General features: G+C 38.0%; 1 protein-coding gene across 1 annotated transcript; it reads right to left on the bottom strand.

Moving 5' to 3' along the window:
• Positions 1–34: 34 nt before the first annotated feature.
• On the bottom strand, positions 35–3,763 carry srd5a3 (steroid 5 alpha-reductase 3). Its single transcript, XM_041258237.1, has 5 exons — positions 3,453–3,763; positions 2,246–2,397; positions 1,399–1,590; positions 888–1,019; positions 35–518 (listed from the first exon to the last, which is right to left on the bottom strand). Exons 1-5 carry the CDS (start codon positions 3,746–3,748, stop codon positions 259–261), a joined length of 1,032 nt encoding a protein of 343 aa, XP_041114171.1. The 5' UTR covers positions 3,749–3,763; the 3' UTR covers positions 35–258.
• Positions 3,764–22,252: the final 18,489 nt, after the last annotated feature.

Genomic DNA, 22,252 nt, shown 5'->3' with positions numbered 1-22,252 from the left:
TGTCAGATTAGGAATATGTTTTTTTTTTTTTTTGGGGGGGGGGGGGTTTTGTTTCCCTATTATACAGGCTGGATCTGATCCTTTTCTACAATGGTTAAGCTTTGGGACTGTGAGGTTGACAGTTCGCTCATACTTTAGCAGCAAGCTTGACAAAGTAGAATTTTAAAAAGAGGTCTCCACATGTTCATTTATTTAAAGCAAATTAACAAACAGCATACGAAAGTAATACATCTTTAAATTCTGATTGAGGAAAAAAAACTAGAATACAAATGGTATGAAAGCCTTACGTTTCTTTGGATACGATTTAAACTTTTTAAAGTAAAACTCATGGCACAGAAAGGCAGCCAATGCCTGGCTGAAAAGCACATATAGCACCACCAGCCACCAGGTCAGTTTAGAGCCACTGAATATAACACTGAGTGAAATGTAAATTAGGAGCTCTGCAAAATAGTGTGGGCATGAAACCAACTCGAACCAGTCCCCACGAGGAATACTGTGGCCCAGGTTTACCACTTTGCCTGCAAACAACAGGAAAAGGAAATGTTGGCACTGTTCTTTCATGTTACAACTGAAGTCTTACATGCAAGGTGACCCCATTAATCCCTGATTTGCTGCAATTATCTCTCTGCGTTTCATAATGACATAGTAGCAAAAAGGGAAGAAGTTTTTTTTTAGCTAAAACTACATCTGGAGAATAAAAAACAAAATTATAGGATATTATTTATGATGCACAATGACAAACTACAAGACTGTATGAATGAGACACATAGGAATTACATTAAACGTACAAATGAACATGCTCGTGGGACGCTGCAGATTTAAGTTTTCCCTGTAATAAATGCTAAGTGTTTGAGTATCTCTTTTTAAGAACAAATAATTGGACTCACCTGAATCTCCTTTTCTAAGATTGGCAAGAATAACACAACACGTGTGTTGATGAATGGAGGCCCATATAAACATCACAATTCCAACAAGGTGGTTCCACTGTATTTGTGCAAATAATTCTTCTATAGAAAATCCTGTTAAAAATAACAACAGTTCAAAAATAATATACAAACTTATACAATCAATCTGTCACTCCCATTTGGCAAGACTGTTTTCCAGACCTCCTCAGCAAGATGGGATAGTCCAACAAGCTTGGGATCACCCCAAAAAGGCAGCAGTAACAAAATAAATGCACAGCTATTCATGCCTTTGACAACCTTAATTTATGTTAAAGATGCAAAGATGTATTTCAGCATCACTGTCAAAACTTGTACATATTAAATACAACATTCAGGGCCATTTCTCAACAACATGGATATAATATACAAAGATAGTGAAAAATACTTCTAATCAACGTTTGACATGGCATTGATTACATTTCTTTCAGCATTTGTAAAACTGAAATGAACAAACCTTTATATTCACTAGGGAATGACGTGCAGAGTACTGTTAAACCAAGAATGATATAATAACTAAGACCAAAAAGGTATTGCACTACGTGTATGACTCCACCAGAAAACACACTGATGAACACGCATTCTACGAGACGTCTGAGGGAATGCAGCCACAGCAGCATCTGGACCAGTAATACTGATAACTGGTCACCTAAAAAAGGAACAGAACATATACAGTGTGAACCATTTAAATGTAGAGTACTGCATGTCTTCTTCACAAGGGTCAGAAAACATTTTCAGGAAACCCAACAGGCTTGCAAAACATAATTATCATCATTTACGTTTTTTTTTTTTTTTTTTTTTATATTCTTGTTTCAACTGCTAGGTTTTAAGTGAAACAATCATTGAAACAGGATATAGAATGTTTTGTGAATATCAGCTAGGGTTACAAGGCTATACCGTATTATATGAAACATACCGATCCAACACCAGATTGACTTTGTAGGTAGGTTTTAGTTAAAAGATCCATACTTTCAGTTTGATTAAATCATTTTTTTTATTTTATTTTTTTGTATTTGAAAGACCTATGAATTGAGCTTATGTCCTGTTCTCGTAGGCAAAGGATATTCTGTCTATGGAGAGTGAAAATAATAGATACTAAATTATTTTCAAGGGGCAGCATTGCCCTGCGAGTATGTTTCAAGCCTACCCTGCAGGCATCAACTTTTTAGGGTGTGTGCACTGTTCAGCCCATTTTCTCCTCCCCTTCAAACTACTTGCAAAAGGTGGGCTAAGCTAAGAGCACCAAATTAATTTCACTAAGCTAGGCCAAGTAAAGAAAAGGTGTAACGGCCAAAGAAACTTGCCATTCCTCAGCTGTATGTAACGTCCATTGAATGTTCTGATAAGGATAGTTAACCATTCTGGAAAATGCTGACCCAGCAGCACTGCTTGAAGAAGGAAAGCCATTAACAGACCATTCCAAACTATGGAAACTATGTAAAAGTGGGTGAACCATCTGTAAAGACAAAATACAATAAAGTCAAACTGTCTGACATGTCTCTGGGATTACATTGTTTTTACATGTCTCCTTATCTTTTTGTGAAGTTGTATTTTTTTTTTTCTGAGTGGCTTTATTGCAAGTGTTTTTTTTTTTTTTTTTTTTTAATAGCACAAGTGACCCTCTGCTGCAATACCTCCAACAGCAGACAACATTCATTTAATTATATGACTTTATGCTGTCACTTATTATGGAGTTATAAATATTATAATTACAACAGGAAGCACTCATAATGAATGCAAATTACTTAAAAGGGTACTTAAAGCTACGTAGTCTTTAACTTGTTTGCTACAATGTGGGAAGAATGTGAATAACTCATGACAGAATTTAAACATAATGTTCATCGGGCGATTACAAGAAATGTGACAACCCCCCCTGCTGTTACTATAATGTCAGTCAAAAAAACAAAAAAAAAAACGAAACTATCATGCATCATCAATATGAACATTAAAAATGTACGTTTTACATACACACATTATTGTATGCTACCAGTTATGATCAGATTCTGACTCAATAACTTGGGTGAACTAAAGTCCATAACAAGTAAAAAAAAAAAAAAACCCTACACATTTTAATACACACGAATAAATACTGTATAATCACTTGTTTTCTGAACTAGATTGGAGGGGTGAGGTTTATGATATTGCACACAATTGCAAGTTCTGGCATAACGCTAAATACACTTCACGTCACTGCTTCCGTCGTTGGGAAGTCAATCGTAATTTTAGATTTTAATAAAATAAACAATGAACTGGCTTTTGAAAACAGTTTTCATTTAACGTAAACATATCCAACATGAAAACACTCCAAAAAATGTTTTTAAACCTTTTAAAAAGGCTTTTTTTAACGCACCAGAATTAGCATCTTGTTTGGCAGGCCGCCATCTTGTTTTTTTAAGCGCCTGTCAGTCCTAAGCTTTCATAATAAAGATTGCACATTTATTTTTTATTAAATCGGTTACACGTTTGTTTAAAAAAACCACAAAACTTTACTCTGAAGTGATAAAGTTGTACCTTTTTGGAATATCAAAAGCATGCAGAAATGCTGGTCGCTGTAAACTGGTCTTAGTTTTCCCGTACCGAATAAGATCTTGAAATAAATTATAAATCACAGACTGACTAAATCTATCGGCTTTTGCAGTGAAACCGTGAATACAAAACGAAAGAAAAAAAAAAATAGACAAACCGAACCAAACCGCATCAATAACTTCCATTCCTAACAGAAACATGGAGCGGCTTGAGTGTTCAGCGTTAGGCGCCCGACAACGATCGCACAGCTGAGCATAAAGAGTTCCTCCTAACACGCTCATTGAAGTTCTATCAGAAACTACGTTTTCACAATGTTTTCTTTTAATAAATAAATAAAACACATGATCAAGAGGAAAACGCAACAGAAGGTAATCAATTTAATATCTAAATGCATGTATAAATCTATATTGACTGTATAAAGTAAAATCAAATTCATGTTTTCTCAACTATGCAATACGAAGTTTTCACTGTTATTTATTTATTTATTTATTTTATTTCTTAGCAGACGCCCATATCCAGGACAATTTATAGTTATTACAAAATATCACAATACAAAGTATCACCCCTTACAAAATATTACATTGTAAAATATCACTACAGAATATCACATTACAGTCAGGAGCACTTATAAAGTACAATAAAATCAGTAGAAAATAAGATCAAATTCAAATAAGAGTAATGTAAAGAATACAGTAAATAATTACAGTGAAGAGCCAGTTCGACTAAGAGCAGTTAACTTATATCGGTAAAAAGATTTGCTTATACGAGTGAAGTCCATTAAGAGCATATAGTAAGTACGATAAATGGATAGGAACAATTTCAAAGTTACCAAAAACGTGAATATGGACATCTAAGCGTAGAATCAAGTACAAGATACAGTGAATAGTTATAATTAAGAGCAGAGGTAGAATACGGAAAGGCATGTAGCAGTTTCGTAGTATCAGCTTGTACTGATGCTGATGATGGTACAATAGAGTGCCAGATAGTTCAGTATAGTTGAGAGTTGTGGGGTTACAGATGTTGTCTGAACAGGTGTGTCTTGAGATGGTGCCGGAAGGTTGTCAGGGACTGAGCAGTGTAGGGAGAAATAATAGTCTGGAGATAGGAGGGAGCAGAAAGGTCGAGACAGTAATAGGCGAGTACAAGAGTTTTGAATTGGATTCGAGCAGCGACAGGGAGCCAGTTGAGGTGTAGAATGGGAGAAACGAGGAAGGTGGGCAGCAGAGCTTTGGATGAGCTGGATTGGAAGGATGGAAGAGGCAAGGAGGCAGGCCAGGAGGGAGTTGCAGTCATCAAGGTGGGACAGTACCAGGGCTTGAACTAGGAGCTGAGTGGAGTAGTCTGTGAGGAAGGGGCAGATTCTCTGTATGTTGCTGAGGACTGAGCAACAGGAGCACACCAGAGTAGAGATGTGCTCAGAGTAGGAGAGGAAGGGGTCGAGGGTGACACCAAGGTTCTTGGTGGATGAGCAGGGAGAGAGTGTGGTGGATTCAAGAGGAGTAGAGATAGAGAGATCAGTGGTGGGGAAGAAAAGATATGATTTAGAGAGGTTGAGTTTAAGATGATGCAAGTGCATCCAGGAGGAGGTGGCCGCAAGGCAGGTAGAGATACAGGAGGAAATGTCGGAGTCAGAGGAGGGAAAGGAGAGGAAATTCTGGGCATCATCAGCATAAAAATTATACGAGAAGCCATGAGAGGAGATGTGGGGACCCAGGGAGCGGGTGTAGAGGGAAAACAGGAGGGACCCAGGACTGAGCCTTGGGGGACACCTGTCGAAAGAAAGAAAGAGGCAGAGGGTGAGCCATGCCAGGGCACCCCATACATGTGATCGGAGCGTTAGGAGAAGAACCAGGCCAGAACAGTGCTGGAGAGTCCTAGGTCAACGAGGGAGGACAGGAGAACAGAGTTGTCGACTGTGTCAAAGGCAATAGAGAGGTCGAGGAGAATTAGAACAGAGGAGAAGGAGGCGGCACGGGCAGAGAGTAGAGAGTCGGTGACTGAGAGAAGATTGGAGGGGGTCGAGCATAGAGTGTGTTAACAGGAAAGCAGAACGCTGGAGATGTACCACTCGCTCAAGGGTTTTAGAGAGGAAAAGGTGAAGGGAAACAGGACAGTATTTTTGGATGGATGAGGGATCAAGATAGGGTTTTTTTTAAGATGGGGGTGATGCAGGTCTGTTTAGTGTTGAGAAGAGAGGAAATGAAAGGGAGTAGAGCAGGGGCAGCAGCCTGGAAGAGGTGAGTGAGGAGGGGGTCCAGAGCACACATGGTGGGTTTATGGCTTTGTAGCAGGGAGCAAAGATCAGATTCCAAGAGGGGCGAGAAGGAGGAGGATGGTAGATCAGTAGGGGTTGCGGAGGGTGATGGGGAGGGATTGAGCAAAGGACAGGGGGTGGATAGGGAAGGAGTCAAGGTATTGAAGAGTTTATGGATGTCAGTGATTTTGGAGAAGGAGGCAAAGTCATCAGCTTAGATAGAGGAAGGTGGAAGAGGGGGCTAAGGACGGAGGAGAAGGCAGAGAAAAGTTTACGGGATTGTTAGTAGAAGACTGAATGATGGGGTGGAAGTAGGAGTGTTTGGCAGAGGTTAGTTTAAAGGAGAAGGAAGAGAGGAGCAAGCAATAGAGATCCAAGGCAGCAGGGAGATTGGTTTTTGGTACGAGCCAAGCTGAGCACGGAGGAGGGTCAAGGCTGGTGCGGGCAGGGGCGGGGTCGAGAGATAAGGGGGCAAAGGGAGTCGAGGCAGGAGGTGAGGGAGGAGAAGAGGGTGGAGGTAGTAGAGTCTACAGAGAGCTGGGGGAAGGAGTCAATAGAAGGGAGGTGCGAGAGAGAAGCAGAGGAAAATACAGAGGGGTAGAGGAAACAGAGGTTTCGACAGAAGGTGACAGAGGAGGTTGGCGGAGCAGGAAGAGATGGGAGCAACAGAGAGATGGAGCTAAAGTAGTGATCAGAGATATCTAGTGACTGAGAGGGTGGGGGGAAAGTAGTCTGTGGTAAAGCCCTGGAAACGTATGGTATGTGTGAGCATGGGAAAAAATATGGCTTTGCACTGAACATCTACAGTGCAATTTTAGCATGATAAGCCTTTATATGACCCATGTTTCAAAGTATGTGATTGTGCATATGTGCAGAAGGTTTTCTTTGAAGAAGTTGCAGTTTTCTCCTGCTGCGTGCAGATGGGGAATGTTTTCATCATTTCAACAACTAGAATGATATATAGTAGATGCAACATTTGTCTACTTGACTTTGTTTCCTTTGATGTTTTTTTTTTTTTTGTTAAGTCATGGAACATCTTATAACTTACTGACTGAAAAAATCTCTGAGTCTCAAACAACAGATTTGGGTCTATTTTAAAAATCTAACAACAGTTCAGTCTAGAACCCCCACCCATGTTTCATCCAAGAGAGATTCATTTATTGACCCCCTAAGAAAAACACAGTGAAGATTCATGAATATAACTGAGATATGCTACTATTTAAAGCATGCAAATATACCCCATTATGTCAACTTTAAGCAAATGAAACACATTACACACATATCTCATAGAGAATAATGCAAACAGTAGTCAACTTGAAGCTGCTCTTGCTTCCAATGTTAAAAGTGCAGGCATCATTGTAGCGGCACTTAAAGCTATGTAGGTAACTTTCTCAATGATACCGATATGTTTTTGTCTGCTTTCTTGTAAAGTTATTTTTTTTCTTATTGATTTTCTTGATTTTCCGCCCCTTTGGACAACATGTAGTGCACTTCCAAAGATGAACAGAAGATGGCACTAAAAGTTTATGTGTGGAATGCGTTTACTTTTGAAACTTACTGTTGGTATAATGTGCAAGTACAGAATTAGCAGCATTACAACAAAAAAAAATGTAGAGGCTTTGCTCTCAGCTGGATAAAATGATATACTTATATATATATATATATATATATATATATAGATATATATATATATATATATATATTCAGAAACCCAGGGTCAGATTAAAGCAGTTTTACAAAATCTGTCTGGCGTGTGGATGTCAGTATAGATCCCATGTTAAAACAATTTTACCACGTAAGGCTTAGTGAGTCATGCAGATAATCCTTTTTTAATTATTATTTTTGACAGATGTCTTGGTTTCTGTGTAGGGTTCAAGGCTGGGTAGAAAAAGGGGTGCAACAGGAGTACCAGTGAGGGGAGAATTTACAAGCCGACTTTAAAAGACTCAAAGCTTGTGGTTAGAGCTTTGGTCTTCCATTGTGACCAGGAACCAATATTCATTTAATAAGCTACTCATTAATGTAATCTGCTTGCAAATCATTAATGGGGTACTGTTTTCTACAGGCAGATTCTTGACTTAAGAATTAACTTAAGAATCTTTACCAATTTGTTATGAAAATGCTTATATAGTGCACGACAGGTCTAATTTCAGTGCCTGGGCACCAGTGAATAGTCTTTCCATTGAATAATCACTGTCCGATTCCACTACATACCAGTTTTCATGGTACTGTCTGTTAACCAGTGTATATTCTATAGTCTTTGTGATGCAATGAAGAGAACATTAGGAGCTTCTGTTACAAACTACAGTACAGCTTTAAGAAGACTAACAATTTGTTTTGTAAAAATGCTGACAAAGAAGACAGAAAACTGATGCTGACTGATTGTCTTTCCCGTGAAAACTAAAACCCTACTAACATCAGCGAGAAAGCATCAGACAAGAAAAGTACTCACTGATGCCTGCATTGGCTATTGATGCTGGGTGAGATGTAGTCTGTAATCTCTAATTTGGTTAGAGGATCTTTAAATAGACCTGTGTCTAACTTTTAAGAATATACAGTATTTATTTTGTATTCTATTTGTAAATTAACTATGAGTGTTGAAAATTACGAATCACAAGCTATGCAATGCTTATCTTGTAGGATGTTTATTGTAGTTAGTTGTACAGAATATGACAATAGTTTAATTTACGAAAAATGTAAGCTTATCCAAATTCTGACAGAGAAAGTAGGTTTACTGGAAAAACCATTATCTACCCTCAGAGATATCCATAGGACTGAGAAATTGATTGATGATAGTTTTCTTTTCAAAAATACAACATGCATAGGCCAATCTAATCCTACTGGTGATGGTATAGAAGGGATCTCCGCTATAGCAGATACTTTGAATTTGGGGGCTCCCGCTTCCACCCCAGCCAGCCCCCGTGCTCCCAGAACACAGCATGAACAACCTGTTTGGCCATCACAGCTCGTAAATAGAGATCATTGGGTAGTCATCAGAAGAGGTTCAAAGACCAGGGCTTCTGCACCTGTAGCATGTAATATTGAGACTAGCAACAGAGTTCACCTTATTCAACATGAGACAAATGAAACTACTTTTAGAAAGGGGCTTTTGCTGGGTAATTCTATTATTAGAGACATCAGCCCAGTCTTGCAAATGCACAAAAGGTCTCTGTTAAATTCTGTCCTGGTGCAAGAGTCCTTGATGTTGCTGCAAAATTGGAAGATCTGGTTGGAAACAATGGACAAGTGTCTGGGTTGATTGTTCATGATATTCGATTTAAGAAATCTGAGGTTCTCAAGGATAATTTTAAATCACTCTGTCTAAAAGCAAAACAATTATGTAACAATATAATTATCTCTGGCCTTCTTCCCGTGGTTAGGAGGGGATGTGAAGCCTTTACTAGACTCTTTTCTTTAAATTGTTGGCTAGCTAAATGGTGTGCATCTGAGAATCTAGGCTTCATCGATAACTGGGATAGCTTTTGGGAGAGACCTGGATTCTTAAAAGAGATGGTCTTCACCCAAACAGAAGAGGTTCATTTTTACTGACACAAAATATAGAGAATTACTGTAAAAATGCATGACTTATTATATTGCCTAGAGATACCCCAATTCATTCATCAGCTAAATATAATATTGAGATAATATCTGTTCCTCGCTGTAAACCACCAACTTCTTGTACTACAAATCTAATCAAAATTAAAACCTCAACAAGGTGCAATTCCAGTAGCCCGGCACTTACCTCTCTCAAGTTAGCGTTATTCAATACAAGATCACTTGGTAACAAGTCTCTGTTAACTAATGATTTCATTTTGGAAACAAAGTTAGATATTCTAATGTTAGTTAAGAATTGGTTAAACAAGATGATAATATACCACTAGTAGAGGCTTGTCCATCCGGTTTCTCGTTTTATCAGCACGCGCTACAGGTTGGGGCGGCGGCCTTGCTACAATATTTGGGAATGAGTCTAACCTTATTCATAAAGATTTAGATGCATACTTTTCGTTTGAAATTCTGTCTTTTGCAGTTAGTTGTCCTTCTCCAATTTATGTTGTTGTTCTCTCTGTTCTTGTCTTAATTTGGCGAACTCTTAGTGGCAATTGCTGTCAGGCATGATAGAATTGCGGTTCTAGGTGACTGTTGACGTAGATAAAGATCCCCTTGGAAAGGACTTTATGAGTTTGCTCGAGTCTGTTGGTTATATTCAACATGTATCAGGCCTGACTCACATCCATGGCCATACACTTGAACTGTCACCCGTAGTCTTGACATTCAGAATATGTCTATCAGTGATCTTGCAATCTTGGACCATTTTGTTATTATTATGGAACTAGTAATACTCAGCCCACTAAAACGCCTAGAATACAGTATTAAAACGTGTTCCCTAAATTCCTTCACTACAGAAAAATTCTTGGAAGCTTTATCCACTTCAGCACCTATTCATTCAGGATCAGTCAATATACTGCTGAACAGCTACAACTCCACCCTTGGTAACATCTTAGATACTGTGGCACCATTTAAAACAAAAAAGTAGCTTTCAAAAGATCATCCCTGTGGTTCAATGATCCAACTTGAAAGCTTAAATGTGCATGTTGTAAACTAGAAGCTAAGTAGAAAAATACCAAATTACAGGTTTTTTATGTTGCCTGGACAGATAGTCTGAATAAATACAAGGCTTCTCTGTCTTTAGCTAGATCATCAAATTACTCAACTTTGATAGAAGCGAATAAAAATAATCTTCGCTTTCTCTTTGAAACAATTGCAAAACTAACAAACAGGAGTCCATCATAAATACCCAACTACCAGCACACTGTGATGACTTCATGGATCATTTTAACAGTAAAATTATTAATATAAGAAATCAGATATCAAATAGCACACTCAACCTAGATGAAACATTCTGCTATACTGGTAAAACTAGTCACCGCGACCCTGTAAAGGATTAAGCGGTTAATGATAATGGATGGATGGATTGATGGTAAAACTAGTTAAAACTAGTTACCCTTTTGCTCTTATTAACCAACTTGGTCTAACTGACCTAGTTAATAGGAAAAAATCAACTACATGTGCTCTCGATCCTATTCCCACTAAATTATGTAAATAAGTATTTTCTAAAATAGATACCTTGGTTTTAAGTATTGTAAATGGTTCCCTGTCATCTGGTACTGTCCCCAACTCCTTTAAAGTTGCTGTAATAAAGCCATTGCTTAAAAAAACAACCCTAGATCCAAATGTTCTTAATAACTGTAGACCTGTCTCAAACCTCCCCTTTTTATCCAAAGTTCTAGAGAGAGCAGAAGCAAGATACAGAGAACACCTTCCTGCGGTAAGAATCTACGGAACAAAATTTCACGCAAGGCCTTCCCAACGACTCCCGCAGCACACTGTACGCGTCTGCTCTTCCAGACAAGTGGTAAATGATCCTGTGAGTCTTTGACATACGCTTCACCTTTACTGTGTATGTCGGCAGAACAGCTTGAAGACCGTGGAGCGATTCACCGACGTATGTGGACGTTTGAAATCCACTGTGGGCCTTCCGGGTAGTTGTTTGACATGGTTTAAATACGTTTCAAATCCGTATTTATGTTATGAAAGATGCATATTCTCTTACTATAAAAGTTAAGTTAGCGTTCCACAACCGCTGGGGCATATGCGGCGTTGCTCCACGTTACATGAGCCTTGCCATCGTTCTACTGACGAGGCCGACAGTGCTCACTATATCCAAATTTTCCCTTGTGTCCGAAATCTCATAAACTTGAAATCAGACCCGGCTAGACTACCTTAGTTGCAAATATCAAGAGTACTCCTGTCCGTTGGTTGATATTCGACAAAAAATTTTGGATGCAAACACTTCTGCTATAAAAACACTCTAAACAGCAAGTATTAAATTTACAATTGGAGAGATAAAAAAAAACATGATCGCTACAATGCAGACATACAAAATCGTAACTTGTATATAATAATTCAGGTAACAAAAAACCCACGAAGTCAGATTGGTTAACGTGCATAAATTTGGGACAACACATTCCCACGATATAACTTTATCTTTGAACTAACTAATAACTGAACTAGACTTTTGAGCCGAACGTTGACCTTTTTCACTTTAAGAGTGAAATCAAGGGACTTTAAGTATTGTAAACCAGTCAAAGCGAACATTGTTTTCACATACACATCCGATACTAAAATCATTGCCACTAACAATGCTCCTCCTAGGGATTCACCGATCATCCTGATGCTACAGACTGGTACCTTGAAACGAACGCTAGAGACTAAAGGTCCACCTTCGCAATTAGTTCCCGGCCACCGATATGATCTTAATAAACGTTGGCTGGTGGAAGTCTACGGGCCTGGCGTCAAGTTGTTTAAAACGGGTGATTTAACGATGCTTATTTCATAGGTGGAACACAACCTTGTGTATATACAGAATATTTTTATGATATTTTCGGGATCCATTCATTACAATTATAACGATACACAGCCAATCCAGAGCGCATGACGCTTATCGTAACAAAAAGCTTCTTTAGATAGGAAGTTGAATGAAAATAGACATGGCTTTAGTTTACCGATCTGAATCCAACTCCTAGTTTTTCAGTGGCTACACAATCAGAAATTTTATTAATTTTGTTTTTGTCTAGATTTAATCTACTGTATTATAATGGACATGACGAACACGCTTTAACCACTACTTGTTGCCTATTGACTGATCTTGTAGTAACATCACTAAGTTTTGTCTGATATGAAGGGTCTGAGTATTATTTACCCGCGATTGGGCTATACCACCCCTGATGAAAGACCCCGCCACTGTCCCCATGCAGTACTTAGCTTCGTTCCCGGTAACATTGCCTATTTTTTTATAATCATGAGTATTTAAGTTTTCTCATTGGTGGGGGGGCAGTGATCTACGAAAAGTGAGGTTATCCAGTTTAAAACCGATCTTTTACGGTTGGACCGTTAATCAAGGACTTCATGAGTTTTCAGTGTACCCCCTAATTTACAATGGATGTTTCAAAGGCAATGGCAAAAAGTAGATAATCTAAAGGAAAAATTTCAGACAGGCTTTCGACCTGGACACTGTACTGAGTCTGCTCTTATCAGAGTGGTAAATGATGTGCTGATGTCTTCTGACAAGGGTTCACCTTCTGTTTTTATTCTTCTGGATTGTTAACATTGGTGATTACTTTTGACACAATAACATGATTTTCACTAAGTTTAGTCTAACTTTTTAGTTCACTTGGTGAGACTCTGATAGACGTTTGACCTCAAAATCATATGCATTTTCTGTGTGTAGTGCAGTCACCGTGTACTAAAGACAGGACAACCATTATGGTTTTTCTTTCTGTCTGAAATGTCATATTGCATGCATTTATACTACACTAAAATGAATTGCCCCGCTTTTTACAGTCAATTTTCATAAAAATTAACTTTGAATTACACAAATTCACTTAACACAAATTTCAAATTTCCTGTTTTTGGAAGTTATTTTGTCAACCATTATGAAAAAACAGGTACAATATTACTGGCCTATGAACAGCAAACTGTGGATCATAAGTGCCGACTTTTGTTTCTGCCAATGGGTGCTTTCAAATGTGGGGGTGGGGGGCTGGTTTGTGGAGTTGGGGGTTAAATAACTATGAATTACTACAGTACTGTATGTATTCACGTACACACACAGTCTGGACTAGTGTCCTAATTTAAAGATATTACGTCTCACTGTAGCGCGCTGGATGAAATTGTCAGCAATCTTATTTACATGTAGATATCTGGTAAGGTCTTGATGAACATTAAGAACAGCAACATGATTCAGCTTTGTCTGTTCCACTGATGACCGAACATAGTTCTTAGTTTTATGAGTGTTCTGCAACACAGAATGAAATGGGTACAGTCAGAAGGATTCTTAAAAACACGCAGTACTCATTTCTTCAGTTTTTAGGAATGCCATGACAACATAAAGACTGGATATTGAAATATTGAGTTATATCTAAAAACATGTCTGCAAATCTGCATACTGTTTTTACGCAATGTTAAGGTCTGTAGTAACTTATGAACACAACTAATACATATATACATACACACATTTATTTAAAATAAAAAACACTGGTATGTCTGTCTTACTGTATGGGGCTCATGCACTGCATCACCCTCCACTCCCTTGCATGACACCGAGTTCTGTAGACACCCGCAAAAACTTACATTGGGTTGCAGCCTCTTTACAGTGTGAATGAGAAGCGGATTTGTACTGTACAAACCTCTTAAGTAAAAACTACCTACTATGGACTGAAGCTTGCAGTGAACTTAGGCTGCCACACACCACGCCCTACAGGGTAAACAGTAAAAAAAGGCTGGAATATATCATAATGAATCACTATCTGTCTGTCCGATGCTGTAGCATGTGACTAATATGCCTTAAAAAGTTCAACAGTAATCCCCCACACCCACCCAAAAAAAACCCTCCCGATTTTGTATTTTTAAAAGTTCTCAGGTATGTATCCTGCTGTGTGTGGCTGTAATCCAAGAACTAGAGATGTGTCTAGTTTAGATCACAGTTTTACATGCTAACTGAGACGCAGTATACTCAGTGATGCTTTCTGCCCTTCGCTTTCTGCATCTCACAAACTAAGTGGGTCAGTAAGGTCATTATCACACATGTAAAATAAGTGATTGTGGGAAACCTTTGACCTCCAGGTCAAGATCACAGAATACCTGGTCAATCCTCGACATTCTCACGGTAGGAGTAGAACTAATGGATTTAAACTTCCAGTGTGTCCACTTACAGAGTGCAGTTCTGTTGTGGCAGAATAAATGGTCTTCTGCGTGATCAAAATAAAAATAACCTTTAAAAAACAAACAAATCAACAGCCAAACAATAAAGAACTTGTGGGAATGTTGCCTTGCTAATACGAGGCTTTAGTTATTACACCTTTGTGTATATGGTAAAACACAACCACATTCCTCAAATACTCTTACTACTTGAAATCCAATGATTCATCTATTTTGGTGCGCCCATTATGGAAAAAAAAAAAACATATATATATATATATATATATATATATATATATATATATATATATATATATATATATAAAAAAGGGGCCAATTTTTATATATGAAAAGTATAAGGATCATACTTTTCTACCATGTGTTAAAAAATATGTGTTTGTTCCATAAGGGACAAAATCTGGACCATAATGCAATGCTTTGTGGTGAGAAAGTTTGATTTCATAGAATTTTACCAAATGATTTCCATAAGCAATATTTTCTTTAATTCTACTAAAAATTTTAACGTCCTTAAACAGTGGAATAAAATTACTTTGGGTGAGTGTGCTGGATGAAGGCACTGGAAAGAGCCCTCTGGACAGTGGACAATTCAGTGACATACTTAAATAAACTGTTGTGTGATAAGCCAAATAGTCCTTGTGTTACCACATCTTTAAAGACTAAAGTAGGTTTCTTTTATTTGACACAACTCACTGATAAAAGAAAAGTTTTTGTTTCTCTTCGACCAGTATTTAGTGGGACAGTGGGAGATACGCTTTAGTTTTCATATTGTAGGGGTTGTTATTCTTAAATCTAACAGTCAAACCAGTATGCTTTGATATACCCACCTTTGCTAAAACTACCAAGTTAGGAAAAAAATAACAATTTGAAATTAAAATGAATTATGTATTTTTTTTCCACCCATTTTGTTTTAATCTGTTCATGTTTCTTTTGTTCATAACAATTCAATGTGTTTGCGTGCTTTCTACTGTATTGTTAATACAGTACTACAGTTATACAGTGTCCAAGGTTTTAAATGTAAATGACTAGAACTAGGATGTTTTAACATGAATGTTAACACCGATATCACCATGTAACAATTTTTTTTTTTTTTTGTTCCTGGGTAGTAAGTGTTATTTCCTAATTGATTATGCCTCAAAAGTATAGAAAATGGCTATTATTCCCCACAAACTTTGCTTTTGTGACCAGGACAGTGATATTTTGAAATGTACCTATTTTCCAGAACATTCCAGATAGATTCAGTGCTGAGTAAACTTGGAGTAACTTCTAGAACTTTCTAGAACTTTCCAGTAATATAAATAGTTGTATAAATACAGGAGCCTTAAGCCCACAAGTTCAGTTTAGTTCCAGCTGCCTAAGTGGATAAATATCTGCATGTTTCTGAGATGGCATCAAGAGGCTGCAAGCATCCGGCAGACGCGTTTTGCTATGTCTGCGGCCAATTTATCAAGGCAAGAGCGAAAAAGTACTCCGTGGAAGCATCTGCTAAGATGTGTGAGGCCTACAAGGCATATTTCGGCATGCCTGTCAGGGATCAAGATAAACCCTGGGCGCCTCATTTCACCTGCGAGCACTGCAAAAAAAACTCTGGAAGGTAAGATGGACAATTGTTGCTCGGAATTTTATGTTATAAAATTTGTTAACATTTTTAAAATTGTAAAAGTTTTTAATTTTAAAATTGTTTACAATTTTCAATGTTATTGAAAAAATATATCATATAAATAAAATGTTGCGAGAATCTCTTACACATTAGTCATAGGTGAAATAAATGTATTTTTGTAGGATGGTACAGAGGGGAAAAGAGAGCAATGAAGTTCGCTATCCCAAGAATTTGGCGGGAACCCACTGACCACTCAAGCAACTGCTACTTCTGCATGGTGGACCCTTCCAAACGTCAGACTGGCAAGAATGCACCTGCTATCACGTATCCGGACCTTCCTTCATCCATCACCCCGGTGCCACACTGCCATGAGCTCCCTGTACCCACTCCTACGGAGAGAGAGCAGCCGTCTTTAGAAGAGAGCAGTAAGTCAGAGAGCGAGGAAGACGTTGTAGATCCAGATGACAATTTCAGAGGTGGAGCTGAGGAGAGAAAACCATACTACCCCAACCAAAAAGACCTCAACGACTTGATTAGAGATCTTGGTCTCACCAAGTCCAATGCCGAGCTTTTGACGTCTAGGCTCAAGCAGTGGAACTTGTTGGATGAAAGTGTGCAAGTCGCAGATCAGAGGAAGCGTCACCAAGTTTTTTCCAGCTTCTTCACCCGTCAAGATGGGCTCTGCTTCTGCCACAATGTGACCAGTCTGTTCGAGGCAATTGGAATCACCTGTAACCAGATTGAGTGGCGCCTCTTCATTGACAGCTCATCCAGGAGCCTCAAAACCGTGCTGCTCCATAATGGTAGCAAGTACCCGTCTCTTCCCCTGGCTCACTCGGTGCAACTCAAAGAGGATTACAACAGCATCAAGACCTTGCTGGACGCCTTGAAGTATGATGAGTATGGCTGGGAGGTCATAGGAGACTTCAAAATGGTGGCATTCCTGATGGGTCTCCAAGGCGGTTTTACCAAGTTTCCCTGCTATCTTTTCCTTTGGGACAGCAGGGACACCAAGGCGCACTACCACAGGCGGGACTGGCCACAGCGGACCGAGTTCTCTGTGGGGAGGAACAACGTCAAGTGGGAGCCACTGGTGGACCCCTGGAAGGTGCTGATGCCACCGCTGCACATCAAATTGGGCCTTATGAAACAATTTGTCAGAGCTCTAGATAAGGAGTCGGCAGCCTTCAAGTACCTTCAAGACTTCTTCCCTAAACTGTCTGAGGCAAAGGTCAAAGCCGGTGTCTTCATCAGGCCACAGATAAAGAAGATCCTGGAGTGCAGTGAATTATCCAAGAAGCTCACTAATAAGGAGAAAGCGGCTTGGAACAGCTTTGTCGCAGTGGTTCGGGGCTTCCTTGGCAATCACAAGGCCGAAAACTATGTGGAGCTGATTGAGACTCTGGTGAAGAACTACGGCACAATGGGCTGTAGGATGCCCCTCAAAGTCCATATCCTTGATGCTCATCTTGATAAATTCAAGGAGAACATGGGAGCGTACTTGGAGGAGCAAGGCGAGCGCTTCCACCAGGATATACTGGACTTTGAATGCCGCTGCCAAGGACAGTATAACGAGAACATGGTGGGAGACTACATTTGGGGGCTGATTCGTGAAAGTGATTTACAGTATAATCGTAAATCTCAAAAAACTACTCACATCTAAATCTTTTGCAGTCATTTTTGTATTACTTTAGTATAAATACATGTTAATTTGGATTCATATGTTGTTTTTTTCTGACTTTATGTGAACGAAAAGACACAAATTCGCCCGTTTTCTCATTGGAAATAGGTAGATTTCAAAATTTCACTGTCCTGGTCACAAAAGCAAAGTCTGTGGGGAATAATAGCCATTTTCTATACTTTTGAGGCATAAGCAATTAGGAAATAACACTTACTACCCAGGAACAAAAACTGTGTTACATAGTGTATTCAGTCATTTCTATTAAGCCTCTGAAAAATCCTATACAATCTTATAGGCCATTCTTTTATTCATATTACATATAAAGGTTCCTAAAGGACAGAAAAAGTTATATTCCTGTGCATTCAAATAACATACTGATGTTCATGAATCAGCCTTCACATTTTAAGCTCAAGTTTATGAAACTGTCCTCTGTGTATTCATAACCTTTTGCATCAGTACACAAATATGCACAGGTCAGCCTCAACGTATGCATTCTGTGAATATCCAGTAGTGACAGGAATGTAGCTAACAAAATGGTTCCATAAAATGTATCTGAGATGCACATCTGTTCATTATATAGGTCTCAAATGTGCAGTTTTGAAAGAAACACATGCTGTAGCAAACATGATGGGCAGGATTTTCAAAAGGTCCAGTGTTAATCAACAAATCAGTATGCAGCATTGATTTTGGCATTTTCAAGTGGTCGTTATGCCTATTTTGTTATTAAATAATCGTGCTAATGTGATTTCTGAAAAGATGTTGATTTATGAAATAATGTTAATATCTTAACGAGCAGGGCTTCTTGCGACTATTTCTTTTGTTTGTGTGGGAATTTAAAAGCAAATCTGTGTTAAATTATCAGGAGTTAATTTGCAGGAGGGGTTTGAAAAGGAGGGTTTTAATTAACAAAAAGGTATATAACTCACCTTGAAACAAAAATTTAACAGACCGCAGCTAACGATACAGAAAGAGTGTACAGGATTTCATTTCTTACAGACAACCTAGATAATTCAGTATTGGCAGTTATGAAAATATTTCAGCCTTTTCTATACTTGTGGTTATGAATGAGATTTATTCACCTGTTTTAACCCTTTGTAACCTTGCGGTTATGATATACAGTTATTTGCAAGTGTAATGTTACTACCAAGACATGATCCGTAGCCTATTTGAATTCTGCATATGGACATTACATGAGAGCTGATCTCTACTGTCGATTTTATATGAATTATACAACTGAAATCTTGGTGTAGAAAACAGCATAATAGATATTACAATATATTTTCCTTAGGTGATTGCAGATTTGCAATGTGTCCTTGGCTTTGAAAACCTGTGTCTAATCCACACAAGAATAAAGAACAGGTATACAAGGGCACACAGATCTACCAGGAATGTGATCGAGATTACTGACATGAAATTTTTATTATATGAAATATGAAATGTATTTGTAATGTTAACATACTGCCCCCCACACTTTATATATGTAAGATTGTAAGATTCACTGAACAATTAATTATAAACAAATTGTGTACTGGGTATCATAATTTTAAACACTTAATAAATACATAATGAAGTGTTACACACATGGTATACATGTATAATATAACTAACAACTACAAACACCAATGACACTTCAATTGTATTTATTTATAGCCTACAATCATACATACTTAAATACAGGCAAAAGTAGATGTCAACATAAGAAAATAAATTCCAACCAATATACACATATGGCTTAGGGTATTATTCTTTTTAACCAAATAAAGATAACAAAATGCACATTAAAAGAGTATTTAACAAGAGTGTATAGTATATAGTAAGCTGTGGCAAAATATCTCCCCAAAAGAGGGTAAGTGGGGTTTCATTTTAATTTATTTATTATTTTTTTAAATCCTGTGCCTTCCAATATTTACCCACACACCAGATAATTGTAAATCAGCATTTTATATGTTTAGTGTTCTAAATAAATGTTTATTCTGCATGACAAAATGTTAACTTTTAAATGAAGTTTACAAATTATACACAACATAGATATTCCCGTTATATCTTGTTTCCATTTGGCTGCTGCTCGCTGGTGAGAGAGACGCCTCCCTGTACGCTAGTAGTTCCCTGTGGCAGGCTGGCGAGTGGATAGAGGCCCAGAGACAGTCCGTAGTTCAAAAAAAATTTTTTTATTATAAATACACAAAAATAAAAGTGCACAAGGGCAAAATTAAGGGATTTAAACAAAACAAAACAAAAAAACAGTCCAAAAAACAAACTTACAAAAATAAAGGTTTCCAGGCTGGGCAATGCCTTCACTGGACACAAACACCACAAACACCACAAACACCACAAACACCACAAACACCACAAACACCACAAACACCACAAACACCACAAACACCACAAACACCACAAACACCACAAACACCACAAACACCAACCTGCTTCCTCAGCTCCCTCCTCTCTACTGGGAGGCTGAGGCCTCCTTTTATGCCAGGTGGCTAAATGATAATTGATTAATTACATTAGTTGATTGCTCCCACCTGGGGCAATCAACCTGGGCAGGGAGGAGAATTTAACTCCATCCCTGCCAGTATTTCCAAGGGCAGAGCCCTGCTGTGCCACATTCCCATAACAGCGAATTATGCTTCCATTAATTTTTCTTGATCTTGTTAACAACATACATTTCGATTGACGAGTTCCACTTATCCAGCCGTTGAGACAGAAAGTAATGTAGGTGACCTGCGACAATTAAGCTTTTTAACGAGAAATGCGTTCATTAACGACCTCATCGACTCAATTTCAAAGCATTAACGGATTGATTTAATTAACACATTTAGTTTGAAAATCACTTGCTACTAAAGCTCTCGTTACTAAAATTTTTATTTATCTATTTGGCAGGCGCCTTTGACCCAGAAGACATTGTTGAAGCAAAATGATCCAGGGAGTACAAATGCAAACAGTTAACCGAAGCAAAAGGCATAGAAACTGAGATTTTCCTTTAATTGAAAGTAGTACCATATATCATACACATTTGTGCTATTACATGAGTTTCTTATAAAACTGCACATTTAAACTTTTAACAGAAGTAACTTTTAATTCAGGGACCTTGCTGATAACTTAAATTAACTTCCCTAAATTTGTCACTGTGAACTCTGCATGAAGAGTTTATGTCACAAGCATGTAAACCGATTCTGATTTACCTTTACTGATCAGTAAATGTCCACATAACATACAACAGTAACTTTTTTTTAATGAACTGAAAGTTCAGGGATTTATTTTCTATACACAACTATAAAGAAAAAGTTTAATACTGGACAATTTAGGGGCGGTTCCAAAATTGACAGCCAGTTCATTCCAGATTGTGACAGCCATAGATGAGAAAGAAAAACATCAAGACATATTTATTTGTTAAGTATACTGTATGCGTGGTGAACCTAGCTAGGACGCTGTAGTGGTTTACGTGATCTGCTTAGCCCTCATTGGATGTTTATTTATAGTTGGTTCAAGTTCTTAATTTCTCTGTCACATAGAAAAGAGCAACGGTCGACTCTGAGACAGTATAATTTCTACCCTCTTCTAACACCTTTTGAGGGTTAGAAGGTTAAATAAACAATATCCTGAGCTGCTTCTGGCATAGACAGTGCACAATACAAAAAAAAAACACATCAGCCTATCTGCAAGTGAATTGCTCTTAGGGCAAGGGGTTCACCACTTGCTTATTTGTATAAATTGACAGCAGGCTACCAGTTTAAAACAAACCTGTACAGATAATGGAGTGAATTTAGAATAGAAGTGTTATGCCATACATTTAGAGAATTGCATTTTATCCAAAATACCTTTTAAGGCAATATTTTGTAGACTACTGCAGCTGTGTCATTTTAACAAGCGAATTTAACCAGCCCTGATGACTTTTGTTTAGTCAGTTGCTGCTAATAAAAAAGAAAATTACTCCTGCATATTTTACAGTGAAGCTGTAAATTCAAAGATTTAAAAAATATACTTGTATTTGGGAAGCACAGTATGAACCGATTTAATCTTCTCTCATGGTTTCTGTTATATATCAGTGAGACTAGTTAAAGGGTTACTAACCAAGGCTTTAGAACCTTTTCTTACAATAGCATAACAACATTTTTGCAGGATGCTTATAATTTCACTGTAGGTAATTTAGTTTTCCCAGACTTTACCCGACACCTCTTAAATTCCTATGAGACGTTTCAGGCTTCAGAGGGTCCTAATAACCAAAAATTCTAGAGCATGGTGGCAGGATAATTGGTTTCACAAGAAAGTGAAAATAAAGTCTAGAACAACAAGTGTTGTTATCTTAGGGAGGTAAGAACAAATATTTGAAAGCCTTAGATATTACCCGCTTTTGCTGTACTCACCAAAAAAAGCTCTGTGGTTGAACACTAAAAAACAACATACTATTGTTCCTTTTGGTGTCTCGGGAATGTGTGATTTCGGCAATTAACATGAAGGTCACAGTATATGCC

This window comes from Polyodon spathula, chromosome 1 (assembly GCF_017654505.1).
Source record: "Polyodon spathula isolate WHYD16114869_AA chromosome 1, ASM1765450v1, whole genome shotgun sequence".
NCBI classification, from domain to species: domain Eukaryota; kingdom Metazoa; phylum Chordata; class Actinopteri; order Acipenseriformes; family Polyodontidae; genus Polyodon; species Polyodon spathula.
This window is presented reverse-complemented; position numbering and strand designations above follow the sequence as displayed.